This window comes from Ambystoma mexicanum, chromosome 3p (assembly GCF_040938575.1).
Source record: "Ambystoma mexicanum isolate Mex_15411 chromosome 3p, UKY_AmexF1_1, whole genome shotgun sequence".
Classification (NCBI taxonomy): domain Eukaryota; kingdom Metazoa; phylum Chordata; class Amphibia; order Caudata; family Ambystomatidae; genus Ambystoma; species Ambystoma mexicanum.
In genome coordinates this window covers 128,521,971-128,548,631 of record NC_090925.1, presented here as the reverse complement: position 1 = coordinate 128,548,631, position 26,661 = coordinate 128,521,971, and the positions used below count along the sequence as shown (strand labels likewise).

Here is a 26,661-nt window from a genome sequence, read left to right as displayed (position 1 = left end):
GATCCCGTTTTGTCTTAGGGGTAGGTGTATCTAGGACGGCTCTCACTTTCTCTTGTTGGGGCTATACATTTATGTTCCCTACAAAAACCCCAAGATATTATACGGCTGACTATGCCAGTCTGCATTTGGATGGGTTAGCAGTTACGCCAGCCTGTCTGAGAACTCTCATAACAGTATGTAGGTGGAAAAGATGGTCTTCCCAGGTGTTACTGTAAATGATGATCTCTTCAATATAAGCTTTGCAGAAGTCGGAATAGGGACGTAAGATTTTATCCATGAGGCATTGGAAGGTGGCTGGTGTGCCGTGTAAACCAAAAGGGAGGACTTTGAATTGAAACAGTCCTACGGGTGTTGAACATGCTGTCTTTTCTTTATCTGGTCCAATACTGGTAACTGCCAATACCCTTTTGTTAAGTCTAGGGTGGATAGAAAGGTGGCTGCTCCGGGTTTATCAATTAGATCATCGATGCGTAGCATGGGATAGGCATCGAAGTCAGATATTGCATTAACTTGACGGAAGTCTATACAGAACCTCCAGGGACGGTCAGGTGTATTGCCCAATGATAGGAGAGGGCCATGGGCTGGAAGAGGGCTCGATAATATTAGCCTGCAACATTTTATTTACTTCCTCGACCACTATCTGTCTTCGGGCCTCCGGAAGTCTGTACGGTTTTAAATGTACCACTTTTCCCTTGGGTGTTCTAATATAATGGTAAGTGCCTTTAATTCTTTCTGGTTTGTCTGAAAATACCTTGTTTTTGAGTAGACAACTCGGGAGGAATTAGTTCAAAGTTGTCTATATCTTCCAGAAACAAACAAGATAGTACTTTGGCATGGGTTGCTGATGGATTCTCTTTCCACTCTTTTAAGAGGTTTATGTGGTATAAATGGACCTTTTGTTTTCTGTCCGGTTGCGGTACTTTATAAGTGCAGGTTCCTGTTCGTTCTACTATTTCATAGGGGCCATGCCACTTAGAAACAAGCTTGTTTTCTGTGGTGGGTAATTGGACCAATACCTTTTGTCCTATAGAAAACGATCTTAAGCTTACTTTCGTGTCATAGTTAGATTTTTGTTGGCTCTGCACCTTTTTCATGTGAGTATGGACTAGATCTTGAACAAGTCTCATACATTCTCGCATTCGGGTGGTAGTTTGCGAGATGGGAATGGGTGCCTCTTCCTGTACTTCCGAGGTTTCCCAGAGCATGTTCAGGACATCTCTGGGCTCTTTGCCAGAAAGCAGCTCAAAAGGGGGAAATCCTGTAGAGGCTTGTGTAGTTTTCCTTGCTGCAAACAGTTTCCATGGGATCGTTCGGTACCAGTCTTTCCCGTCCTTGTCTACCAATTTCTGCAGGATACATTTTAAGGTCTTGTTGAATCTTTCTACCAAACCATTGGTTTGGGCATGGTACACAGAAGTTCGTAAGGTGGTAATATACAGTAGCTCTTTGACCTCTGCCATGAGCTTACTCATAAAATGTAACTCCTGATCAGTCAATATTTCCTTGGGAAAGCCAACCCATGAAAAATACGGTAGGAGTAGCTTAAGGATTTGCTGTGTGGTATTATTTTGCATTGGGAATGCTTTGGGGAATCGAGTGGCATAATCACCAATCACTAGGACGTATGTGTTGCCTAATCTGGATTTTTCTATAGGTCCAAAAATGTCCATTCCGATTCTTGAAAAGGGAACTTCTATGATGGGTAAAGGATTCAAAGGGGCAGGCAATGGGACGTGTGTGCTAGTTTTTTGACATATTTCACATGTCTGGATAAAGGTCTGTATATATCAGCATGGATACCTGGCCAGTAAAGCTTCCCACTGATGTGTGCTTGGGTTTTGGATTGTCCAAAGTGACTCCCGGTAAGGTGGGAATGTGCAATCTCCAGCACAACCTTTCCGTGGGTCCTGGGGATCACCAACTGTGTTTTTATTAACCCCTGCGGTTGTTGTTTCTCTCCTGTCCAACAATCCCTGCTTTAAGAAGAAGAAGGGGCCTCCTTTTCCTATACCTTCCCCTTCCGGAATAGCCTGTAGAAAGGCTTACGCGAGAGTGGGTTCGTTTTTGCTGGGCGAAGGCTAAATCGGGATAGATGTTGGGCTCCTCTCCCTTTGTGTCTTTGATGTTAGAAGGTTTGTCAGCTTACTCAAAGCCCAATGCACCTCTATCTGTTTTCTCGGCTTCACTCTCTTTAAACTGAGGAAATAGTGCCTTTTCCAAAATTCCTTGAGCAATTTGGTCCCCACAATGTACTTCAAATGGGGTTTCGCCATGATTCTGTAAGAGAACCTTTATGTCCCCTCGGAAGTCTGGGTCGATGACACCTGCTAAAACGTCTATACCGAAATTCCATGCTAGGCCAGATTTTGGGGCTAGCCTATTGTAACACTCTGGAGGAGCGGTATCAAAACTAAATTGGTAGGAATCATTCCTCTTTTGCTAGGGGGATGGCAGTTTCCCTACTGCTACAAATATCGAAGCCTATCGATTCTTTTGTGACAACAGAAGGTCTAGAAGCTTGATGACTACGTTTTTGAAATGTTAGGCTTCCCAATTTGTTTGAATTGAGTCACATCCAACTCCTGACACCATATGTAAGGAACTCATGGTGGCAACAGTAAAGAAAGATACAAGTGATCACAGTTCCAGGGTGTTTATTGAACTTTATAATGGGTGAGATAAATGCCTAATCTAAACCTAAATCTAAGATGGGAGCAAGCTACGACCATCAAATAATAATAAGGCAGTCCTAGTGGTGTCTTGTCAGACAAAAAGGGCCTATACTAAAAACAAAGTATTGCCAATCCTTGCTGCTACATTTACAAAAAGAGTGTGGGATAATGTTCACCAGAAAAAAAAGAAGTGTTCACAAAATGATAAGTCAGGATGGTATGGCTGGGTCCCCCTTCCCCACTTTTTAGACACAGGACAAGGCGTGACCTCTGAGCACAGCACACTCCTGGGCCTCGCTAGCATGAGGTTACAGTTTCATTCAATGATACCAGGACCTTCAGTGACCAAGTCTCTTTTCTACAAAGTCTCTTGCCTTAGAAGGCTGGCTTCACAAAAACAACAAACAAACAAAAGTACCTTATGTTATCTTGTACCGTGGATGTTTTTTCTTAGCCCCTTGGATCCTCCTCTGCCGGGCTTGGATCCTTCTTGCAACTTGGGCCTCCCTCTGTCGGGTTCACTACGACCTTTCACTCTTAATATCAACACAATGTTCTCGGGTGTGTCAGACTTCACCCCGATTCACACAGACATCCCTCTGCCGGGTTCATAATTGCCAATTTCACAGGTCACTTTAGTTTCAACAAAAAGCGGGATTCACTCTTCTTAGCTTTCCCTTTGGAATCCCTTTGTCGAGTTCACATAGCCATCTTTAACAAAGTTCATGCCTTTACTAACACTCTTCTCAGAAAGCAGGGATTCCCTTCTCCTAGCTTTCTTTCGGTAACAGGTCCGAGACTTTCGATTGTACAAGGGATTTGACATGACCCCTGTAGTACCACTCTGATGCCACATGCCACCCTCTCTCAGGGCCTTCCGGTACTTGCAGTTTCAAAACCGGTCTGCACCTGGACCTTAACTGGCTTTCTATAAAGTTCCTTAACACACAGGGTCTTTGTTAATCAGTTCCTTGCATTCATACTAAGTTGCCGATTACAGCCTTGGACTTAACAGAGTTTGATTCGCTATCAGCTTTTTCTGACTCACTAGCTGTGCGGAACCTTGTCAGCTTGTCTTTGACTCTGGAGTCAAGGACGGTGTCACGGTAGCCAGCGTGCCTCCGTGCCTGGGTTATCAATGCAGGAGGCCTACATGTATCGTTGACATCTGCTACTCCACACACCCGCTGTAAATCCCGGTCTCATGTTTTCCCTTTCGGAGGCTTCGCGGGTCTGGTTTGAAAAGGGCAGGGGCATCTCCCTCCTTGTCATCCTTTCTGGTCTTGCTGCCTTTCGTCTACTTTTAACCTGCCGTCCTTCATTAGCTGCGACTTGTCAGGTAAACGACTCTGATATTAGTCCCTTGTCTATTCTGGTGTAAGAAAGTATTTGTATCGAAAAAGGGGGGTAGAGCTTCTAGGTATCCTACCGGGTAGGATGGCGAAAAGGTGTTACAAGGAAGGGGGTACCGTGTCTCAACCGTCGGTGTCCCACTTAGACTCCCCGAAGACCCCTCATCCAGGTGATCCTACCCCACTGGTTCACCCCCAAGAACTGGATCCAATAGCGATGGCTGTGTCCTGGCCACCTGGATGACAGATCCCTGGGGACCAGCAGGTGAGACACCTTCAGGTTTCTCACACTACCATCTACCGGCCTCCAGGTGACACCACACTGTTCCTCTATGAGTGGACTGACTTCTGTTCTTCCTTACTTTCGTCCACCTCCAACCTCCTCCTCCTGGGTGATTTCAATATCCAGCTGGACTCCCCTGGCTGTGCATCCACTCTCTTCACAGACCTCTACACCTCTCTTTCCCTCTCCATTCTACTTTCTGGGCCAACCCACTCAGCTGGACACACTCTGGGTGCCCTCATACACTCTGACCTCTATCTCTCCTCTCTACTATCTCTCCTCTCTTTCCACCTGGGTCCCTTTGGCCCCCCAAAAAGCTCCTCCATCCTTGTTCACTAACAACTGCCCGATGAAACGAGTGTCAGATGCTGCCTTCGCTTCCACCGCCATTCCCCCCTCACCCACCTACCTCTGATACTACCTCTGACTCTGCTCTCAGCAACCTCCACCTTTCCATCACCAATACCCTTGGCATTCTTGCCCCAGTCATGAGGATCCGCCAGAAACATGCCTCTAAGCGTAACACGCTGGTACAACTCTGAAGTTGCGGCCCTGAAGACTCTTCATCCACACCAGGAAAAGAGCCCACATACAGTCACAGGTTTCTGGTGCATCCAACAACACGGCTGAACTTTTTCTTTTCAAGATCTGCAGGGAACTAGCCAACCCTTCCGTAGTGTCCTCCTCCCCTTCTCCTTCCGAGGCCCTCTGCAACGCACTGGCCACACACTTCACCACCAAAACTCAGGACATCCTTAACTCCCTTGCTAGCCAAACTCTGAACCCATCCTTCAGCCCCTTGCCTCCCTTGGCCCTCAACCTCCTCCTTCCTCCTTCTCCCCTGTCACACCTGAAGAAGTTCCCAGAGTTTTCCGCTACATAACAGCTTCCATGTGTTAATATCCCCGCAAAAATATTGCAATACAGCGATATTGAGGCATGCAACCTGCGGGGGACACCCGCACAACCCCCCCATGCCCCTGCTCCCACAAATTATCCCCCAATAAATATCGACTATTGCGTTTCAGACGACATATATACTGCAATATTTTTGGTGGGGATAATATGTAGGGATACCGGATAACATTGGCTTCCTTGCCCTCGCTGATTTCTGCAATCACTCGTTTGACAGTGGATCTTTCCCCATCTCCCTTAAGCACTCCCTTGTGCACCCACTCCTGAAAAACCTTCAGCAGTCCCTACCTGCCCTGCCAACTACCGCCCTATTTCCATCACCCCCTTCCTGGGTAAGCTGTTGGAGAAGCTGGCATTACCCCAACTCAACTCACACACCAAACTTGTTGATGGTCTCCATGACCATCAATCTGGAATCCCTCTTCATCATCGACAAGACTGTCTGGGCCAGGGGACCACTCTATCTCCAACTTTATCTTACTAAATACTCTCCCTCTAGACCACTTTGTTCCTCTGGCACCAACACTTTGTGTGTAAAGCGTTTTACTAAACAGAGGCTAGGTGGTTGATCGCTTTCCTCAGCTGGCTCCCTCCTATGGAACAGATTCCCCCTGCCTCTGCGCCTTGAGCACTCCCTTGTGCGCCCACTCCTGAAAAACCTTCAGCAGTCCCTACCTGCCCTGCCAACTACCGCCCTATTTCCATCACCCCCTTCCTGGGTAAGCTGTTGGAGAAGCTGGCATTACCCCAACTCAACTCACACACCAAACTTGTTGATGGTCTCCATGACCATCAATCTGGAATCCGAGAATCCAGAGGCATGGAAACTGTACTTCTGAATACCCGTGAAGAACTGCTTGCATCTCTGGACTCCAACTCCCCTTCTGTCCTCAACCTTCTCGTTCTCACCTGTGCATTTGACACAGTCAATCATTCCATCCTCATACAAAGGCTCCATGATACCCTTGGTATCTCCTTCCTTACCGACCGCTCTTCGCAAGTAATTTTGGGTACCGTCTCCTCTCCTATTTCCTTCTCTGCCTGTGGTGTCCCCCAGGGTTCTATCCTCTCCCCTTGGCTCTTTAACAATCACCTTGCCCTGCTTGCACGCCTCATCTCCTCCTTCTTCAACTTCCAGTGTTACGTAGACGACACACAGCTCTTTTTCAAACTTCCTGCTGTCCCTCTTGCACCTTCCATCATCCCTGACTGCCTATGTGCCATCCAGTCCTGGTGCACTTCCAACGATCTCTGCCTCAACGCCTGTAAAACTGAGATCCTTCCTATTGGGACCCCTGATCCCTCCTTCCCTTCACTCTGGCCTTCCTCCTTTGGCTCTTCCCCTGCTCCTTCTGAAGCAAGAAACCTTGGAGTCATCTTCGACTCCTCTGTCCTTCCTCCCTCACACTCAGGACATTGCCAAGAAGTCCCACGTTCAGCTCTTCCTTCTCAAAGGAATTCTTCCTTTTCTCAATTTTACCCGAGCCCTGGTTCACTCTAGGCTTGACTATTGCAATAGCCTCCTCCTGAATTTACCTTCTTCCACTCTGTGACCCTTCCAGCTAATCCAGAAAAAGACAGCAAAATGTATCCTCTGTCCTAACCCCAGGGCCAGCATCTCTCCTGCGCTAAAAAGTCTTCATTGGCTCCTGGTTGTTGCACGGATTAAATTCAAATCCCTCTTCATCATCGACAAGACTGTCTGGGCCAGGGGACCACTCTATCTCCAACTTTATCTTACTAAATACTCTCCCTCTAGACCACTTTGTTCCTCTGGCACCAACACTTTGTGTGTAAAGCGTTTTACTAAACAGAGGCTAGGTGGTTGATCGCTTTCCTCAGCTGGCTCCCTCCTATGGAACAGATTCCCCCTGCCTCTGCGCCTTGAGCAGGACTTTCTTAAATTTCGGAAGCTCCTCGAGAACTACCCCTTCACCTCCTCCTTCCCTTCTTTTCTTCTCTTCTAATCCCACAATAGCTGTGATTGGTGTCCAGGGCCCTTATGCATCCTCGGGGCCCCTGACCTCCCTCAACCAATCTGCCTAGCTCCTGTCTACCCTCAGCACTTGCCTTGGCACACCCTCCACCTCAGAGGTTCGCACTTACTCCGAACGTGGCCCCTAGCCATGTAGCACTTATCAACCCAAGCACTTATCATCTGTGGCTCACCCATGAGCACGGACTCCCGAGCACTTACACCCTCTGCCCTTTTTCCTTGCTGCACTTGCATGTTCTGAATACTCACAAGGTATAATAGGTTTGTCCTTCCTCCTGTTCCCTCCACTGCTCTTATTAATTATTGTATTGTTTTGTAATGTATTTCACTGCCTTGTTCCCTCCCCTCCCCTGTGGGCGATTTGAAACAGTATTTTACTTGCTGTATAAGTGCCTAACAAGCAAACAAAAACAAAAAATAATAAAAATAAGTGTGGTGCAACTCCAGGGTGGAGGTTATTCTCAAGGAAATAATAGCAACAATGAAATGGTGAAGCTTTGGTGATGAACTGCTTATTTTATTGGTCTGTAATTGATTTTCTCTATGTTTATAAATGTATTGTGGATAGTTAATTTCTTTTTTAATCGACTGAGTTGAAACTTCAATGTATTGAGTTGTATAAGGTTTGAAATCAGTTACAATAAAAAAATAAAACAATTGTAATTAATCATTTTTAATTGTTATTGCAAAGGTTTGTTATAAACTATATGCAATTAAATAAATAAATAATCATTATGGCAAAATCAGAATAATTCACATTTGTGCAAAATACTGACTGTCTTCCAAAAAAGCAGGGGCTTACAGGGTGAAGGTGTGGTGGACTGTATGTTGTAAGTATAGGTCACTTGGAATCACTCTTTGATGGGAGGCTCCATTTAAAGGAAATTGTGGAGATTCACAATGTTGTAAAATAGGTTCCTACAGGTTGAGATTTGGGTGCGGATCACACAATGGGGCTTATTTAGAATTTGGCGTGTGGCTATGCTGAAGTCTACCAGCTTTCCACCGGCGGCATGAAAGCTTTTTTTGAAAGAGAGCACTCCACCTGCTTTTCACCAGGTTTCCGATGGCAGAAAGCTAGCAGAAAATCTGCCAGTCCCCATTTCAATGCATGAAGACTGGCAGATTTTCCGCCAGCTTTTCGTCTGCGAAAACATGGTCTAAACCTGGTAGAGTGCTATCTTTAAATAGCCTTCATTCCGCCGGCGGAAAGCTGGCAGATTTCAGCATTCGCCACTCTCTAAATTAGTCCCAATCTGACTGGAACCACAAGAAGCAAGGACAAACGATCTTAAAAGTGCTAGGCAGAAATTCTAGAATACCCTGACAGCACAAATAAGGAACCAGCTTAATCTCCCTTTTTTGAGGAATGCCCTAATTGTCAAACCTGAGGTGTTCCAACATCTACCCAGTCACCATTGTGCACACACTCCTTCATGAGAGGAACGGGCAATCTCACTAACTGCTTAAAGATACATATACAGAATGCTGTAAGTATGTGGAAAGTCATGTGGCAGCTCCTAGAGAGTGGCATGAATGCCAATTTCCAGCCAATATTCAGCATTTGTTTTAGTGTCTAGAGAAGCAATTTCTGATCCTGCTGGAAAAATGATTTTGATTCGTAAGAGTTGGTGGAAATAGTAGACATCCTTGGTCTAAGATTGCAAATGACACAGCAAACCATTGACGTTATTTTATTTATAACCAACATGTTTTCATTTCCTCTATCATTTAATTTTGCAGCTGGATTGCACTGTCCACATTGGCACAGGCGTACCCTATGGATCAGTGGAGTGATACATGTCATTGTGATCTTGGGTCTTATAGGATTTGGTGTTTGGGGTAAGTATTAAATGGTCACGGCCATTAGAATATATAACTTTGAAAAACGTAATTCCTAGATGGTGAAGTTTGGAGAGTGTCTTCTGTGTTCTTTCAATGTTAATATGAAGCTGCTTTCACTGGATATTTAAAAAAGGAGGGAAACTATTGGCTGGGAATGCAGAGAGAGATGACATATAAACACTGTGGCTTTTGAGAGTAAGGGATAAGTGGAGACACAGCAAATTCATATGCAATTGTTAGAGCTAGATTGGAAATGTAGAGCCAGAAATGCCATATAGACAGCCGTCGGTTGGACATCTGATATGTCTGAAGATTTCCCAGGTGGACCTCTGCAGCATGGGCCTCTCTTGTCTGGGTAGTCTACTTTTTCACATTACCACATCACACACATGCATTGCTGATAGAAGAAGAACAACCAGAACCCTGGAACTGTGGCACACACAGGTCTGTTTGTTTCTTCAAATTGGAGATGGGTGACACTGATACTTCATCCTAGTGTTCAGCCAGGGGCATCGGCAGGAAGAGGTTGCCAGCACCCACTCTTAGGGCAGCCATTTAAGCTGCCCTAACAGGCGGCGCTGTCATGCTGTGACGGGTCTGACTTTCCAAGGTAGGCAATCTCTATCGATTTGCCCTGTGAGGTGGGGTCACATAAGAGGTACGCTGGTGGAGGGCACAAATGGTGGTTTCTGTGAGGCCAGAGAGAAAGATTGTTATCTAGAGATTTTAGGGGAAATGTGAATTGAAAAACTTGCATCGAACATACTCCTATGCCATAATGCAGTTATTGCTATTAGACAATTTGAGTTATTTCTATATTGCTAGTTTATTTTGTGCACATACACATGCAGTAGCTATCCTTTAAGGAATGCATTAATACATTGATTCGATTGGTTATACTTGTTAATTGATGACATTGAGCACAAGAATAGGGAAAACCTCTAAACACAATAAAAGCTGTCCACAAGAAACAATACATGAAACAAACTTGTTTATTAAGTCAAACATATATATGGGATAAGGTACCACCACCTGTACTTTAGAAGGCCATTGCAAGTCACCTCATAGTTCATGGCCATAGAAAGACAAGCGTCCACTGGCCGTGTGTCTGTAGTGGGTCAAAGAACCCCAAAGTGCCTTCCAACATTCATATAACACAGCCGGGGTTACTTTATTTTTATTTTTTTTATAAAATATGTATTTCCATTAAATCTGTAAATGTATACATTTCAAATTCAATGCCGCTCTTACCGCCCTCTTTTACGCTCCCCTCAGGCCCCTGAGGGAATACATATGCTCTCATCCAGACCACTCCGCCTCCTCTAATTATCATTTCACCAGATCCCCTTAGCCTTCAGAGGAGACCCCCGTCTCTTTCCTGATTTTGCCTCACAGTCACCTCTTAGATTTGACCCCCGTCGTCTCACATGTAACTTCCTCCTCATTCATGATATTTTCTGATTAACGCTATCCATTCGTATTCATTATGGTTTTCTTTATCATGTAACACAGTGATTGGCTTTTCCATTTCATAGATGTCCCTTCCCTTTAGGGCCCACTCTAGTTCAGTTGATAGGTTCTTTCTTTTCTAAGGAATTGTCAGACATGCTCTTGCTGCCACCAGTAAGAAATGTGTCATGTGCAGTAAGCCCCTGCATCTCTCGTCTCTTCACTGAAGCACGAAATGTATGAACATTGGGTTAATTTCTCAAGGGATTCTTTCTAAATCTTTAATCCAGGCTAACACCTCTATGCCTGGGCTCTCTCTTAAAGCCACCACATATGCCAAAAAGATCCCACTTCCCCACAATTCCTCCATCACTTAGGGCTTTTGGGAGGGAACATCTTCGCTAATCTTAGACATCTGTGTAGCAGTTTTTGAACATGCATTTTATACTGGCATGCTACTAAGGTTTTATGGGCCTTCGTACATAAGAATGACCATCAATTATCAATTATCTGAAATGTCCATCTCCAAGTCTCCTTCCCATTTCCTCCTTTGCCTCCCTCTCTCTCTCTTTCTCTCTCTCTCTCTCTCTCTCTCTCTCTCTCTCTCTCTCTCTCTCTCTCTCTCTCTCTCTCACTCACTGAATGTAACCCTGGGCAGAGCTTTATAGGGCTTAGTAATAATTCCTCTTGAGTTAGTCCAAGTGTCCAGTACTCACTTGAAGGGAGTTCATTCTATCTGGAGCTATGTTGCCCATTTTGAATCCATTTAAATGGCTTTCAGCTGGAGGTACATGAACAAGAATGCTTTCCGATATTTAGGTCCTCTTCCAACTGTTGCACAGTTTGGAATTGTTAGCTTCCTTGTAGTCTTACCATTCCACAGTTCCCACATTCCCAGTATGCCGTGGTTTCTAATCTTAGCGGGGAGGTTTTCTGGTGAAGTCCATAGCCACTCACCCACTGTTACAGGAGCCATTACCTGGTTCTCTAAGAATACCCATTGTTTTCCTTTTTCAGGTGAGCCACTAAAACTCTCAATTGGGATGCCCTGTAGTAATTGTCTAATTTAGTGAATCCTAATCCTCCCTCCTCTTTGGATAATATCACGGTTTGGTACGTGATCATTAGTTTTTTACGTTGCCACAGAAATCTAGGCAACCTGGCCTTTAATTCTGTTACGTTTGAAGCCGGTACATTCACAGGCAACATTTAAAATAATAAAATCATGGGAAGGATATGTTTTTTTTACGAAATATAGCCTCCCCATCAACGAAACGGTAAGTTTGGCCCATGAATTGAAATACCTGTCCACTTTGTTTAGGAGAGGGGGATAATTAGCTTAATAAAGATCCTCTACCCTTCTAGTAAGGCGAACCTCCGAGTAACTAGACCCTTCCCTCTGTATTTTCAGTGGCATGGCTTCAAGGTCTTGTATTGCCTCCTCTACCACTCTCCTCTAAGGGAACAATATTGATTTCTATATGTTTATTTTGAATGCCTAAAATCCCTGTATTGATCTCCTTAAATGCATCTGGGATGGATGTGACAGGGTTGGTTAAGTGGAACAGCATACCCCAAGCGAATAGCCCCATTTTAAATTCATGTCTTCCCACTTCTATGCCCCTTATTTTCTGGTTCTTTCTTATGTTTACTTTGAGAGGCTTCAATGCTACCACGAGTATAGTGCTTCGACTGACCTCCTTAAACACTGTACAAAGCAAAGCAGAGTGCAACAATCTTTTAAGATTACTTGTTTCTCTGGGGCACGAGATTCATTGCCTTTCCCTTATTGCCAATCTATCAAGATCTTGGTCCACATACATATTAACTTCTCATCCTATGATCGTTAGGCCTACCATTTTATCCAGTACTTCCCATAAGGCTTTTTCTCTGAAAGAATACTGCCCCTGGTACAGACTGTTAATGGAACATAATGACACCTTATTATTTTTCATATGGCCCTTTACTGTCAGAACTCTTCCTCTTCTACTACTCTCTCGACTTTTACTACTTCCAGTCATTGCCCTCTCCTTCTCTCCTCACATTTCCGACGTCTCCAAGATGTCAAACTATCAGCGGCACCTCCTCAGAGGTATTGTTCTTTTCCTCATTTTCCCCCAGAGGCTCACTGTCGCCAGAGCTCTAGTCCTCTCAAGGCTGGACTACTGCAAGAGCCTCTTGCTAAATCTTCCTGCCTCTACTCTCCATCCTCTACAACTTATCCAGAACAGGACTGCAAGACTTGTCCTTGGCCTCAAGCCCACGGATCATATCTCCCCAGTTCTGAAATCTCTTAATTTGCTCCCAGTGGCAGCAAGGATTAAGTACAAGACCCTCTGCATTGTCCACAAGGCTTTCTGTGGCCTGCGACCGCACTACCTCCAACTCGGTATTCCTAAGTATCTCCCTTCTCAAGCTCTCTGCTCATCCACCTCCAACTCTCTAAGGGTCCGCTGCTTTTCCAAGCAGAGAGTTGGGGGCAGATCTCTTCCTTTGGCTGGAGCCTCCCTCTGGAACAGCCTCCCTCTCTCAAACTTGAGCAGAACCATCTTTGGTTCCGGAATCAACTCAAGACCTTCCTCTTCGCTTCGGCTTTTTCTCTTCCGCTCCCCTGCTGATGACCCGTCTGTTCCACGCACTGGTCACCTGGCCTCCCTCTGAACTTGGGCCCAGGTCCATGCCTGTCCAGTTGCACCTCACACTGCTTCTTGGCTCCCCCAGCACTTGTGGTCTGTATCTGTAACCCTACAGTCCCCTCTCTCTGCACTTCTAAGCCACCCGCTGGCTGCACTGTCTGATTACCGGCACTTAGCCACCTGCTAGCTGATCTGATTACCTTCAATTCTCTATCCCCCCCTTTTGCACTTCTGCCCTCCCCCTTCCCTGCGCTTGCCAAATCTGAATGATACAAGGCCTAGTAAGATCGTTGTTTTGTCCTACCTCTGTTTCCCCCTCCTTGTCTTGTCGTGCCTAGAAACACTTGTGTATGGGCACGTTATAAATGCCATAGCATATCATATCATATTTTGCAGGACAATCCCCAAAGCTCCTTTTTTGCAATCCCTTGATGCCCAGAAAGTTTGTCCCATATGCTTTCCCGGGATTCTATGTTCCTCTACTTGCTTTAATCTGGTCTCCTGTATGAAGAGGATGTCTAGACTGTTCTATGTAAACTGTATTGCAACCAACAATCTTTTAGTAAGGGAATTTAAGCCTTTCAGGCTGTGCTCATCATCTTCCGGAATTCCTTGCTCCCATGAGCATCTTTCTCATTCCGACTGCTTTATCTCTGTCCTCTCTTTTCTGCTGATATATATTTTTTGGGGCTTTTGCGTAGGAACCTCTTGTTCATTCGCCGATATATAATGATGAAGTGCTTGGGTTGCTTCTTCTACATTAGTGATCCTGCAATCTTTGCCTTTGTGTTCCATTACGAGAGCAAAGCTGTAACCGCATTGGTATCTTATTCTGTGGGAAGTTAGCCATGTTGTCAGTTGTTTGCATTCCCTTCTGAAAAATCATTATTCTGGAACCTTCATGTTCAATCACTTCATTGTTTCATGCTTTCATTAGCACTACTAGCCTTTGCTTAAAATAGTGGCATTTTACCACCATCGCTCTAGGTACTTTAGTTGATCCTCCTCCCGTGTGCACCCTATCGTTTCCATTTATTATGTCTTCACTTTCCTTTTTGTGGCTCCAGGTTGAGATGTCTGGCTTTGAAATTCATGCCCAGGATATCCCCAGACAATTTTTCAAAGCTCTCTCATCTCGCTTTGACTTTGTCCACTCTTCCTCTGAGTTCTGAATGGAAGATTGGATATCTGAGCACAGTAAATTGATCTCATGGAGAATATCTAATACATCTCCTTTGCTGGCCACTTCCATTCTCCCCTCTTCTCTTGCTTCTTCTTGTATGCTCTACTCCGTATCTATTGCAGTCTGGTATTGCCTGCAGAACCTTTGTAGTGTCTCCATCCCTGTCTGGGCTTTGGGTGGTATCTTGTCTCTCACTCTGATCTTATATTCATCCTTCCGGTTTGTTCCCACCCTTTCTTCCAGGTGTTGCTTGGCAGGGCTTGGATACTTTAGAAGATCCAACTTCTGGCACCCCTGGCCCTCTGCTTTGATGCTTTTATCTTGTCCACTTCTGATGGTGGAACATATTTTGTGTTCGTCAGTGTATTGCGCCCCTTCCATGATCTTTTGGGGAGGCCCTGCCAGAGTCTGAACTTTCAGAGGGGTGGCTTACCTGTATTTTCTTATGTGAAGATTTACTTGGATTTTTCTTTTTCCATGGTTTCTGTTTGGTGCAGGTTTCATGGAGAAAGGGGCGAGACTCCCCAGATGCCACACTGCCTGAGGGACAAACACTCTGGCAAGTGGAACCCTGCAAGACTGCCAGAATCAGGAAAAAACCCTTCCAAGGGAAAAACCTGTGGGATGGCCCGGCAGCACTGATGGGACATGGCTGGTTGAGGCAGAGGCTGAACAGGAACCAAGCAGGGAGAACACGAAAGACAGGAGGAGGAAGGAGGAGCAGGAAGGAAGGAAGGCAAAACAAGGAGGAAGGTAAGCACTAAGCTAGGTACAGGAACACTAGCATTGAGACACACCGAGCTCCGGCAGCGTCTGCCTAAGAGACTGCAGTGTCGAGGAATGAACCAGAGGATAGACTGTCCCTCGACCTTTCAGGAGTAACATTGAGTGCCATTTTGGAAAGATGGCACCTGCGGCTCGCGAATGGTGTCTCCAGGCTGCCCACAAGGACCATGGGTGAAACAGCATGACAGTTTGTCTCCTCCGAAACACTTGCCCACCAGGTGTGCCCGGATGACGATGATGAAAACGGCAGAGGAGATGTGGTGCGTGAATGTTGGTAGTGGGTTCCCTTGATCTTTCGCTCTGGGAAAACCCTTCCAGTCCACTAGCTACTAATCATACCGTAATCGCCCTCTCCTGAATCTTGAATAACACAATCTGGAGACTTCGTATTCCAGTTGTTGATCGGCAGCGACAACGGGGGGTGGGGGGCACTGGTGCCTTCTTGGATGGAGAATGATATGGCTTCAGCGGAGAAGTGTGAAATACAGGATATATGCACTTTCAAGTAACAGGTAGGGTCAAACGAAAGGCAACTGGGTTGGTGATCTTGTTTACAACGAACATACCATAATAATGAGGGGCGAGTTTTCTCAGACCTAGGTGTCTGAGTAAATGCTTGGATGATAACCAAACCAAATACCCCACCGCATAGGGAGGAGAATCCTGACATTTGCGGCCAGCAAATGTTTTGGTGGTTTCTCTGGCTTTCAATCGATATTCTCCAACCAACTTGTGTATGGATGTTAACTCTGAGACCCTGGTATCCACAGTAGGAATGTTTGAAGAGCCAGAGGGTACAGAAGGTAGAATGGATGGAGGGTACCCATAGTTGCAAAAGAAGGGACTAGTTTTCAGTGAAGTGTGAGTTGAGTTGTTGAATGCAAATTCTGCAGTGGGAATCAATGCATCTTAATTGTCATGTATTTGTGAAGAGAAACAACAGAAAAACTGTTCAAGGGTCTGATTAACCCATTCGTGACTCCATTGCTCCGCAGGTGATACCCGGAAGAATGTGCTCTTTGGACTCCAAGTAATCAGCAAAGCTGAGACCAAAATCTTGAACTATATTGTCTACTTCTGTCCGAAATTATGGTGGATGGAAGTCCATGTAGTCAAAATATTTCAGTGAGGTACACGTTTGCCATTTTTGAGGCAGAGGGTCGTTTATCCAATGGAGTAAAATGGGCCAAGCGGGAGTATGCATCTATGGTGACGATTATAACAGTACAACCCTGGGAGGGGAGAAGATCCACTATGAAGTCAGTGGCTATGACTTGCCAAGGTCTAGAAGGCAGTTTGGGTTGGTAGAGTAATCCAGATGGTTTATGGTTATCATGTTTTTTTTGGGCATAAACCACACACAAATGCACGTGTGTTTTAACAAATTGTGCCATTTTAGGCCACCAGAATTTACTTTGGAGTGTCTGCAAGGTGACTTTTTCTCATTGATGGCCCGCGAACTTAGAATCATGACATAGTGAGAGAATGATTCCTCTAGTTGAATCCATAGGCAGAAACAAACAATTTCCTTTAAAAAAGCAGACCATCTCTAGTGGTAAGGCCCAGAGGGTTAGAACATAGGTACAATTATTATTAATAATTACAATTATTATTATTAACTGCCAGTCCTTGTTTTATTTATTTATTTACTTACTTTTAATCGAAAAATGTTAACGATTTTTACAAGAACCTTTCTTCTTCTTCAGATGTGCCAAGGCGCTTATCATGGTCGTTTTTGCGATGACAATTCTCAAGTCATAGTCATTTTGCGCCTTCTCTCTCAGGATTACCCTGTCATTTAATTGTTCATCGTGTTTAGATTACAATAGGCGATTTCACTTGCCCGGCCATCTCTGCTGTTTTCATATGGGTCTGTGTGTTGGAAATCATTTCGAAAGCTAGATCTATCAATTTTACTGCCGCTATGGTCCATCTCGTTGTTTCTCCTGAGATTAGCCTATTCCAGACCGCCTCTTCATCTAGCGTGGTCGCCCCTTGCAGACATGATTGTAAATATCTGTCTCTGTTTGTACTGGTTTTTGGGCATTTTAGGACTAGATGTTGCAATGTTTCCACTTCTTTGTTTTTGCATAGGCGGCAGCTGTTATCCATTTTCGATGATCTAATGGAACATTTTTGCAGTAATTCAGTGGCTCTTTCACCCTATTAAAAGTCGGTGGAAGGTGGGTGAGTAGCTTATTTACTCTCGCTGTGTCTACCGTACGGATCCAATCCATGAGTTCAATTTTTATATTTACTCGGTCTGGGGTTGTTTTGAGATCTTCTTCTGTGCATGATATTTCATTTAGCGTTTCTTGTATTGTTGCTGCCCAATTGTTGAGCGCTTTACAGGTGCCCATTTTCAATTCTTCTGATATCACTGCAAATATTGGTAAGGAATCGGCCATCATGATTTTTCTATATAGTCTCAGCTTGCTTTGTTTCACTGATGAGGCCAATGAGACCAGGCCCAATTCCCTTCTAATTGCGGGCATGGAGGTTGATTTGGGTAGGCCTAATACTGCCTTCCACACGTGGCCTTCCATTTTTTGCCATATTGAGTTCGGTAAGTTGAAGGCGGCTTCCATACCATAAATGATAGAAGGCACAACCTTTGCCTTGTAAAATTTTATCGCTGGAACAATGGAAAACTTCCCAAATTTTTTGTCATCCAGTCTAGTTTGTGCTGTAAATCTTTTAACTTTGTCCCATAACTGATCTTTTATTGCTTTGTTGCCTGATGATCCATCTAAGGTTACCCCTAGGTATTTAAACTTGTCGACTACTTCCAATTTGGCATTCTCCAAATGCCAATTCAGCTGCTTCGTATTTTTGTTTGCGTTTTTTTCGAAGACCATCACTTTAGTTTTTGTTGTGTTGATTTCCAGATTTTTTGTTGACATATAGTTTGCCAGATTGTTTAATTTTCGTTGCAGCCCAATTGGAGTTTGGTCGATAATGATGGCATCGTCTGCGTACAATAGTCGTGGGATGGTTTCATTTCCAATTTTTGGTGGGAAAGCTCGTATTTTTTTCCTCTTCGATCTGATAGTCACCCAAAAAAGCAATGAACAGGGCTGGAGCTAGTGGGCAGCCTTGTTTGACACCTCGCTGGATTGCAATCTCTTCCGAAAAGGTGCCTTGTTTGCTCAATTTTACTCTAATTTTTGCATTTTCATGAAGCGCTTTTATTGGGGCCATGATGGACGTTGGGCATTTCCACTTGCTCAGTTTTAGCCATAGTTTTTCTCGGTCGATTTTATCAAAAGCTTTTGATAGATCTACGAACGCTAGGTAGATTCTTGGGGCTCCTTCTTTAACTTTCACTTTCAGAATCTGTAGGATCAGTATATTTACTGTTGTGCCTCCCTTCTTCTGAAATCCTGTCTGAAAAGTGTCGAAGCAGGGTGCAGTATTTGCCCATGTTCTGAAATGGATCAACAGCTGGGTTGCATAGATTTTGCCCACAATGTCTAACAGCGCTATGGGCCTGTAGCTTTCCGGGTCTTCTCTTTCGCCTTTTTTATACACTGGCACAATTATGGCCTTTAGCCATGTTTCCGGGACCATTTTTGTCTGGGCACAATGCAAGAAGATTTTGCTTATTATCACTGCCCAAGCGTTCGCCGATTGCTTTAGGTCGATATTTGACAACCCTTCGGGTCCGGGGGCCCTTGATGTTTTTAAATTTTTGATAGTCCTTTCAATGTCTGTAGCGTTTGCCACGTTCACCCAAGTGGCTGTCGGGTCCGATAATCCTTTAGTTGTTTGTGTTTTCGGTCGCTCAAATTGTGCCGTTATATATGCTTTCCAACTTGACTCAGGGACTTGATTTGTCAGTTCCGGTGGCTTCGAGGGATTTGTTGCTTTGATTATTCTCCAGAAATCGTTTGATTTCTTTGAGCCAAGACTTTTCAACATACTTTCCGCGTCTTGTTGATACATCCGTAATCTATGTTGCTTTAGCCACTGATTATATTTCTTAGCCTCCATCTGCCAGTTTTCCCAGTCTTCCTGCTGGTCTCTTTTTATTGCAATTTTTCTTAACCTCCTCACCACTTTTCTTCTTTCAACCACCAGTTTATCATATGTGTGCAATGCATTTGACGTTATCTTCTGTTGACTCCTCGCTGGTTTTTTATATGGTATTAGTAATGGTAGGTAGTTCGGTCGAATTTGTGGTACTTGTCCTTGGGCTTCATCTGGAAGTCTATATCTTGCTGTTATCGTTTTTACATCTTCTTCTGTCAGACGGACTCTAGATTGCTGGTTGTTTATTTCGAGATTGTGTTTGTACACATGATTTTCTGTTTGTGATCCTGTCCATTTACATGTCAGCAAATTATGATCACTGTGTGTGGTTCTTTGAACTTTGTATTCCGCAATTCTGGGTAGGAATTCTGTCGACACGAAGATGTAATCTAGGGTAGCTTTTGCATTCAAGCTCTCCCAAGTTGGAATGTTCTTTTGCTTCGGAAATAGGGCTGCGATGTTATGAAGATTTCTTGGTTTAATCAAGGTCTCCCATGCGATACCTCTCTCTCGGGTCATGCCTTGACACTTTCCCAACTTTGTTTCTTCGTTCCCCTCCCTCCAGTCGGCGTTTAAGTCACCACACACGATGATGTCCGCGTTCACGTGCTCTGTTTTGATTTCGTCTATCATCTCTGCCATTTGTGCGCAGTACGTTTTGTTTGTCATCTTTTGGGGGTTCCAATACGTGTTTATTATGATGACTTGGTTGCAAATCACCTTACTCTTTGATTTTCCTTCGTTGTTCCATGTGGTCAGTATTACTAGCATCTCATATGATTCATGCAGTTTTATCGGTGTTGCCTGGCCCACTCCCATTTTCGTTGCTGTCAACAGACCTGAGGATGGTCGGCCTAACAAGCCCTTGCTTGCAGGTGCTATTTCCACTAAATAGCCGTCTAGGCCGGGTTTTTCTTGTAACCAAGTTTCTTGTAGACATATGATGTCTAGTGTGCCTAAGTCCACGTCGGCCGGTCTGGTTAAATGAGTGTATCCTCTTGTGTTCCATGACCCTAGGATGAAACATTTCTTGCTTTCTTTTTGGTCACCGCTACTTTGTTCATCCCACGTAGGTGCCGGTGACAGCGTTAATTGCTAGTTCTCTGTTTTGCGCATTAAGGCTGCTTTTAGCCATGCTATCGGGCCCGTGTCCGTTGACGTCTCCTTTGTTTGTCTCAGGGGTGATTTCTTTGCTCTCTCGTTTCTACTGTGGCGGCCAATTCTCTCTGGGATAAAATATCTCTGAAAGCGTCTTGGTTCCGCTCTCCGGTGTAGGTTAAGATATTCTGAGCCCGTGTCCTGGTGCTCCTTCCTTGACTGCGTGTTTTGTTGTTGTTTTTCGTCCTTGTGGTATCTTCGGTTATCTTTTCTGTCTTCCGTTCATCCATACTCCAATTCCAAGTCGGTACCCTTTTCTTCTCTATATTTTCCTATTCTATTAAATCTATACCGCTCTTCTGTCCGTGAAGTAAAATGGTGTGGCCTTTTTTCTTTTTGATCGTACTGATGCTCTTTCTTTTCTTTTTGTATTTCTCTTTTTATTTCTGTCAACCCAAACCCATTTTGGCCCATTTCAATAGCTGCGTTTGCCTCTGTGTCTTGCCGGATTGGTTCTTTCACGTGAATGTATGCCTTTGCGATCTTTCCTCTGTGGTAAGGCTCTACTAACGTGATGTCTTCTGTTTTTATCATTTCAGCGCGTTCATTTTGCTCATTAGTTTCAAAATCGTCTTCCTATTTAGGATCATATATCGTCTTTTTGGATCTAGTTGCTCAAGTTTGAATATACGTTCCTGTTTTTCAGCTTTCGACATACCAGTTCTTCTGTTGTCCTCTGAGCTTTTTATCACCTGTTGTCGGTGTGTTGGTGACCGCTCACTTATTCTTTGCTCTTTTGAGGGCTTTCATTCTTCTTCTCTGTTCTTTTTTTGTATCTCCAATTCTATCCTCTTTTGGGTCTCACTTGCCTCTTGGCTTCTTTTTGGTGTTTGGGCTTTCATGTTTTGTCTAATTTCTATTTCTTTCTCTGATTCTTTTTGTTTTTGTATTTGCTGATCTGTGTTCACCACAATCACTGAGTTGTTGGAGGCGGTCTCCCAGTGCTGGGATAAGTTCATCAAGCTTGTATCACTCATAAAATCTTCAACCGAAAGGGGAGACCTTCTCGTTTTGTCTCTTTTCCCTTCTCTCGGCCTGTTTTCTGAACTTTCCTCTCTATTTCCTTCTTTTTTTTTTCTTTTGGTTTTTCTGATTCCTGCTGCTCCGCCTTCTCTTTCGGTGGAGCTTTCTCTACATTATTCTTTAGCTTCAATATCACTGGAGCTTTTCTCTGAGGATGATTTCGGAGTCCCGATTTGATTGGGTATATTTGTGGGGTTTGGACCTTTCCTCCATCACTTCCTTTATCTCATGGTCTCCTTTGTGTCTATCTGTGGTTGCAGCCCTCTTAATTTCCGACTCCGATTTTTTAGTTTTCTGATCCTCCTCCTCCGTCCCCCTTTTTAAGCACTCAATTTGTTTCTTTAAGTCCTCCAGTTCTTTTTCCCACCCTTTCTTGTAGGCGTCATTTCTTTCTTCTACAGCTGTGATGTATCCTTCTATATGTGTGATTTTTGTGGACATAGAGGCCCGAATTGATGTATTATCTTGTATTCCTTCTTTTATTGTTTCATACAGTTTGCAATATGGGGCCAGTGCGATCGTTATTGCAGACATGATTGTTAGTAGATCCGGTTTTTTATTTGGGGACTCCTTTTGTATCGGCGTGCCTATTTCACTTATCCTTCTGTTTTTCGGCGATTTCGGTGTGCTGGCTATTTTCCCTGGCGTTGCCATTGCTTCCATAAATAGGCTATTGCTTAACCTGGTTCTGTGTGATTTTTCCTCCGTCCCTGCGCACTTAGATTGTTCTTTCTGTGTTTCTCTTTGCTGGTTCACTCCATGTAGATCTCTTGCTTTCTCCGGGGTACGAAGTAGGTGGTCTAAATTCGGGTGTGCTTTTGCCCAATCTGGGCAAGCCGCGTTTTGACATTGGTCTTTTAGTTGGAACACCCTCTCCCGGGCCAGGGCCTGTCTTTGGTTGTCGTCTTCAGTTCTTAAGGTATTCCCCCCTCCTTCAGAGGGCGCCTGCTGATGTTCTTTTAAGGTGCTTAGCTTCTGTCTTTCTTCTCTTTCTTCTATTTGCCGCCGGATTGCTTTCGCCGCATTCCTTTTTTCCTGCAAGAGCTGCGACAAACCTAAAGCTGGTGATCCTTCTAGCCCCATGGTGACCCCGGGGGTCTGTTGGCTATCCCCTCCGGAATTTACCTCGACCGCTTCCAGCAGTTCTGCGTCCGATAGATCGTTTTTCGGGGCTAATTTTCGTTTCTGCTGGTTAAAGAAAAATGCTTTCAATGTTCCTGACAAGGATACTGGCAATGGTCCTTTTTGCATTCCCTCATTTTTTTTTGAGGTTTCTTTTTTATATTTTCTCCTGTCGTTTTCATTTTTCCTAGCTGTGCACATCCTCTTTCTTGGGTGTTCTTTGCTGTTTTAATTATATTCGTCTTTCTTGATTTTTTCTTTGCATTGTTGGTTTATTGGTAGTTATCCTTTTTTTCCGTTTTGCTTCTAGGCTTTTTTCTCCAGTTCCGTTTCCGAATCTGAGTCTGACGTCCCCGTTTCACTTTCTCTCCAACTTTCTTCTGCGCTGCTTTCTTTCTCTTCGTGCCTGATGGATTTATTTAGTGGCATTTGCATCAGATTTTCCTCCCTTTGCTTTGTCTCTTCTCCTATGGCGTTCTCACTTATGCCTAATTCCTCATCAATGTCAGCAGACCCTGGATTCCTGTGTACGCTTGCTTGTACGACTGTTTTGGGATTCTTCTCTTGTGGCCAGTCAGGCCTACATCCTTCCTCATTCTCTTGTGGAAAATTGTCCACATCCACACTTTCCCTTTCTTGAGTGGCAGTCAGACTATTAGCATGGCTCTTTGCCAATTCCGCTATTTGCGTCTCTTTGGTATACTCGTTGGGGCTATCTGTTTGACCTCGGACTTTCTCACGGCGTTTCTCTAGGCCACTCCCCTCCGTGTTCCCCATCCGCGTGGGGCTCCTCCCATCCGCGTGGGGCTACTCCCGGCCCGCCCTGGGTCAGGCAAGCCTGTCTGTCCTGCTCCGCGGTTTGCTGGCTGTTCCGGTGATTTCTTCTCCCTCCGGTCCTCGGCGCCGCGGCGCTCCTGTTGAGGGTCCGTCAGCGGCTGCCCTCCGGCTGCCGTTCCCAGAAACCCACTCACCTTAACGGCAGTGTGCAGGGCATTGGTCACCTCGGATCCTGGTAGGTCTTGTTTTCTTTCACTGCTTGGTTTTATTTGCGGGACTTGTGGTTCTGTTGTTACTTGTGCGTCTTCCGCCTCTGGTTCGAAGACACACAAGGCTGCCGTCGTGCAAGCCTCTCTGAGCTCGTTGTTCACGCTGTTATAACGAGTCCTCGGAGTATGTAGCTCCTTTTTTCCCTCGTGGGCAGTTTCTTCACTGAGAGGCGTCTTGGATTTCAACCGCCTGGCTGGCGATTTCACACTCCTTAGACGCCGTTTGTTGTTGTCAGTATCTGAATCTATCACCTCGTCCGATTTTTCATTTCTGGTATTTTTCTACCCTTGATGTAACGGTGGTCTCTCAGATTTCTGGGCTGCGTCCATATTGCGTCTGCCTCAGCCCCCGCGGACTCCCGCGGACTCCAGCAGACTCAACTCTCCTCACCCAACTCCGCTCACCGCTCTGCTCTGGGTGCAGGGTTTTTAAGCCCTCCCACACGCTGTAGTAGACAGGGGAGAGAGACTCCAGCAGACTCAACTCTCCTCACCCAACTCCGCTCACCGCTCCGCTCTGGGTGCAGGGTTTTTAAGCCCTCCCACACGCTGTAGTAGACAGGGGAGAGAGACTCCAGCAGACTCAACTCTCCTCACCCAACTCCGCTGCCAGTCCTTGCTCCTAGCTGTGTCTTGACGAACCTGCTCTAAGGCATTCTCGACTTGACAAAGAATTACTGTATCAGGAAACAATCTGGAATAGGTTATAGACGTTTCTGACAAAAGATCTGGGCAATGTGAAAGGGCCTCAGCGATGATATTCTGTTGACCGGGTATATGAGTCACCTGGAATTGAAATTGGGTGAAGAACTAAGCCCAACAAGCCTGTCGGCTATTCCTGCTCAAAACCTTGACTACATGGTCCTAGTGTTTGGCTGGATCTCGGGAATAAACAAGGATGTCATCCAGATATACAATGACGAATTTAAACAGCATGTCTGAAGAAATACGATTGATGAATCGTTGAAAAACAGCCGTTGCATTGGATAACCCAAAAGGCACCACCAGGTTTTTCGAAGTGCCCGAAGGGTGTTCGAAAGGCAGTTTTCCACTTGTCTCCTGCTCTGATTCGTATGAGGTGGTAAACCCCACGTAAATCCAACTTAGAGAAATGCACAGCTCCTTGAAGGTCTTCTAGGATGTCAGAGACAAGGGGCAGAGGATACCTATCCTTCTGGGTCACCTGATTAGGCCTTGGTAATCCAAGCATGGGCGAAGTTCAGACATAACCTTTTTCAGCACAAAGAATAAGGAAGCAGCTGCCAGAGATTTAGATGGCTGAAGCAATCAATTTTTGAGATTATTCTCTAGGTTTTCCTTCAGGCAATCTTTTCCGGCACCGATAAGATGCACATTTTGTCAATGTATATAATTTCCTGGTCAGTGGCTTCTATGGCACAATCCTCAGGACGGTGCAGTAGCAGGCTTTGTACAAGAGATTCTTTAAAAAAGTCAGCAAATTCTTCATATATGATGGGTACATGATTCAGATTGGAAAGCGAAACCTTCTGGTCTTCAAAGTTGTTTGCTGAAAGGTCTTGATAACCATCGAATATTTGAGATAGACAGTGGTTCAGACAAAACTCAGAACCCAGGAACAAGGATCCAGCGGTCCAATTGATGTAAGGAATGTGCCTGTGTAGCCAGGGCATTCCTAAAATCACTGGATAGTGAGCTGCCTTGATGATGTTGAAGCATAAATGTTCACAATGGTTGTTGTTGGACAACAGAAGCGGTTTGGAACGTTGAGTAATCAGGTTTTTTTGGTGTCTCAAACTGTCAGAGTCCGAACTTTCAGAGGGGTGGATAAACCTGTGTTTTCTTACATGAAGATTTACTTGATATCTAGGCAAGCCAGAGATGGAACTCGAGGCAGAGGTATCGCCATAATATCTAGAGTAAGTCTCTCACTGAGACTAGCCCCCCCACAAACCTTGGACTCTTGTGAAATCCTGACGGCCAAACTCCCCCTGTCCAACTCTCAGTCACTCACTATCCATTTAATCTACAGACCACCTGGTTCTCTTGGGACATTTGAAGAGGATATGTACAGTATACTAACCAACGGTGGTCAGTCATAATGTAGAATGCAATAATGTAGAAAGTCAAAATGTCGAATTTTTTTTTTAGAAAACAATAATGTCGAAAAACAATAATGTCGAATTTTTTCTACATTTATTAGAATTTTTTGAAAAAAATAAATATATATATAATTAAAATGTGTTGAGTGAGAGGGTGGTGGGGGGGTGGCCGGGGGGTGTTGGGTGAGGGGGGTTGGGGGGACCATGAGGGGTGAGAGGGTGGTGGGGGGGTGGGGGGTTGGCCGGGGGGGTGTTGGGTGAGGGGGGCTGGGGGGACCCTCCCTTAGTAAATGATACTCTTCTTGTTTATTTATTTATTGATAGTGCTAATTGACATTTTTTTTTCGACATTTTTTTTCTAAAAATTGACTCTTTTCATTATATGTATAGGTTTTCGACATTATTGTTTTCTAGATTTTTTTTTCCACATTTTTGTAAATCGACATTTTTTTTTCTACATTATGACTATAAACCCTAACCAACAACCTTAAAACAACTTCACAGTTCACAATTACTACTATTAGGTGATTTTAATCTAGGCTTCAATGACCCGGCAGACAAGAATGCCCATGAAATAGCCAACATTATTACTGCAGTAGGACTGTGACAAAAAACCAACAAGCCTACCCATATCAAAGGGAGAACCTTAGATTGGGTAGCCGACTATAATTGCACCGCCACCATCACTTCCATCTTGCCCTTAGCATGGACTGATCACTCCCTTGTGTCCTTCATACTATCAACCACCAGATCACCTCCCATGGCCGCCCAAACTGTCCCACCTTTCCCAACCAGAAATAAAAAGCATATCACTATGGACAAAGTGATCCCTGCCATCCTCCCCACACTAAATTCACTGACTGACAACCTAAACCCTGACACCTTGGTCCATGAATATAATATAATTATGCTTACCACATTGGACAAGATCGCACCACTCAAACGGAGACCAAATAAACCTAAAGCCCACCTAAACAAGTGGTTTATTCCACAATTAAAGGACCTATGTCTCCTAAAAAGAAAATGTGAATCTACCTGGATATTATACCCGTCCGTTGAAAACAAAGTCAGTCTAGCTACAA

The 26,661-nt window shown here is 44.6% G+C and overlaps 1 protein-coding gene across 1 annotated transcript in view; it reads left to right on the top strand.

Moving 5' to 3' along the window:
• LOC138579819 (killer cell lectin-like receptor subfamily B member 1C) overlaps nucleotides 1-26,661 on the top strand; it is a 283,572-nt gene that overhangs the window by 125,129 nt on the left and 131,782 nt on the right. Inside the window, exon 2 of the mRNA XM_069650048.1 lies at nucleotides 8,962-9,060. Coding sequence (XP_069506149.1) covers nucleotides 8,962-9,060 — 99 coding nt within the window. The remainder of the gene's footprint in view (nucleotides 1-8,961; nucleotides 9,061-26,661) is intronic.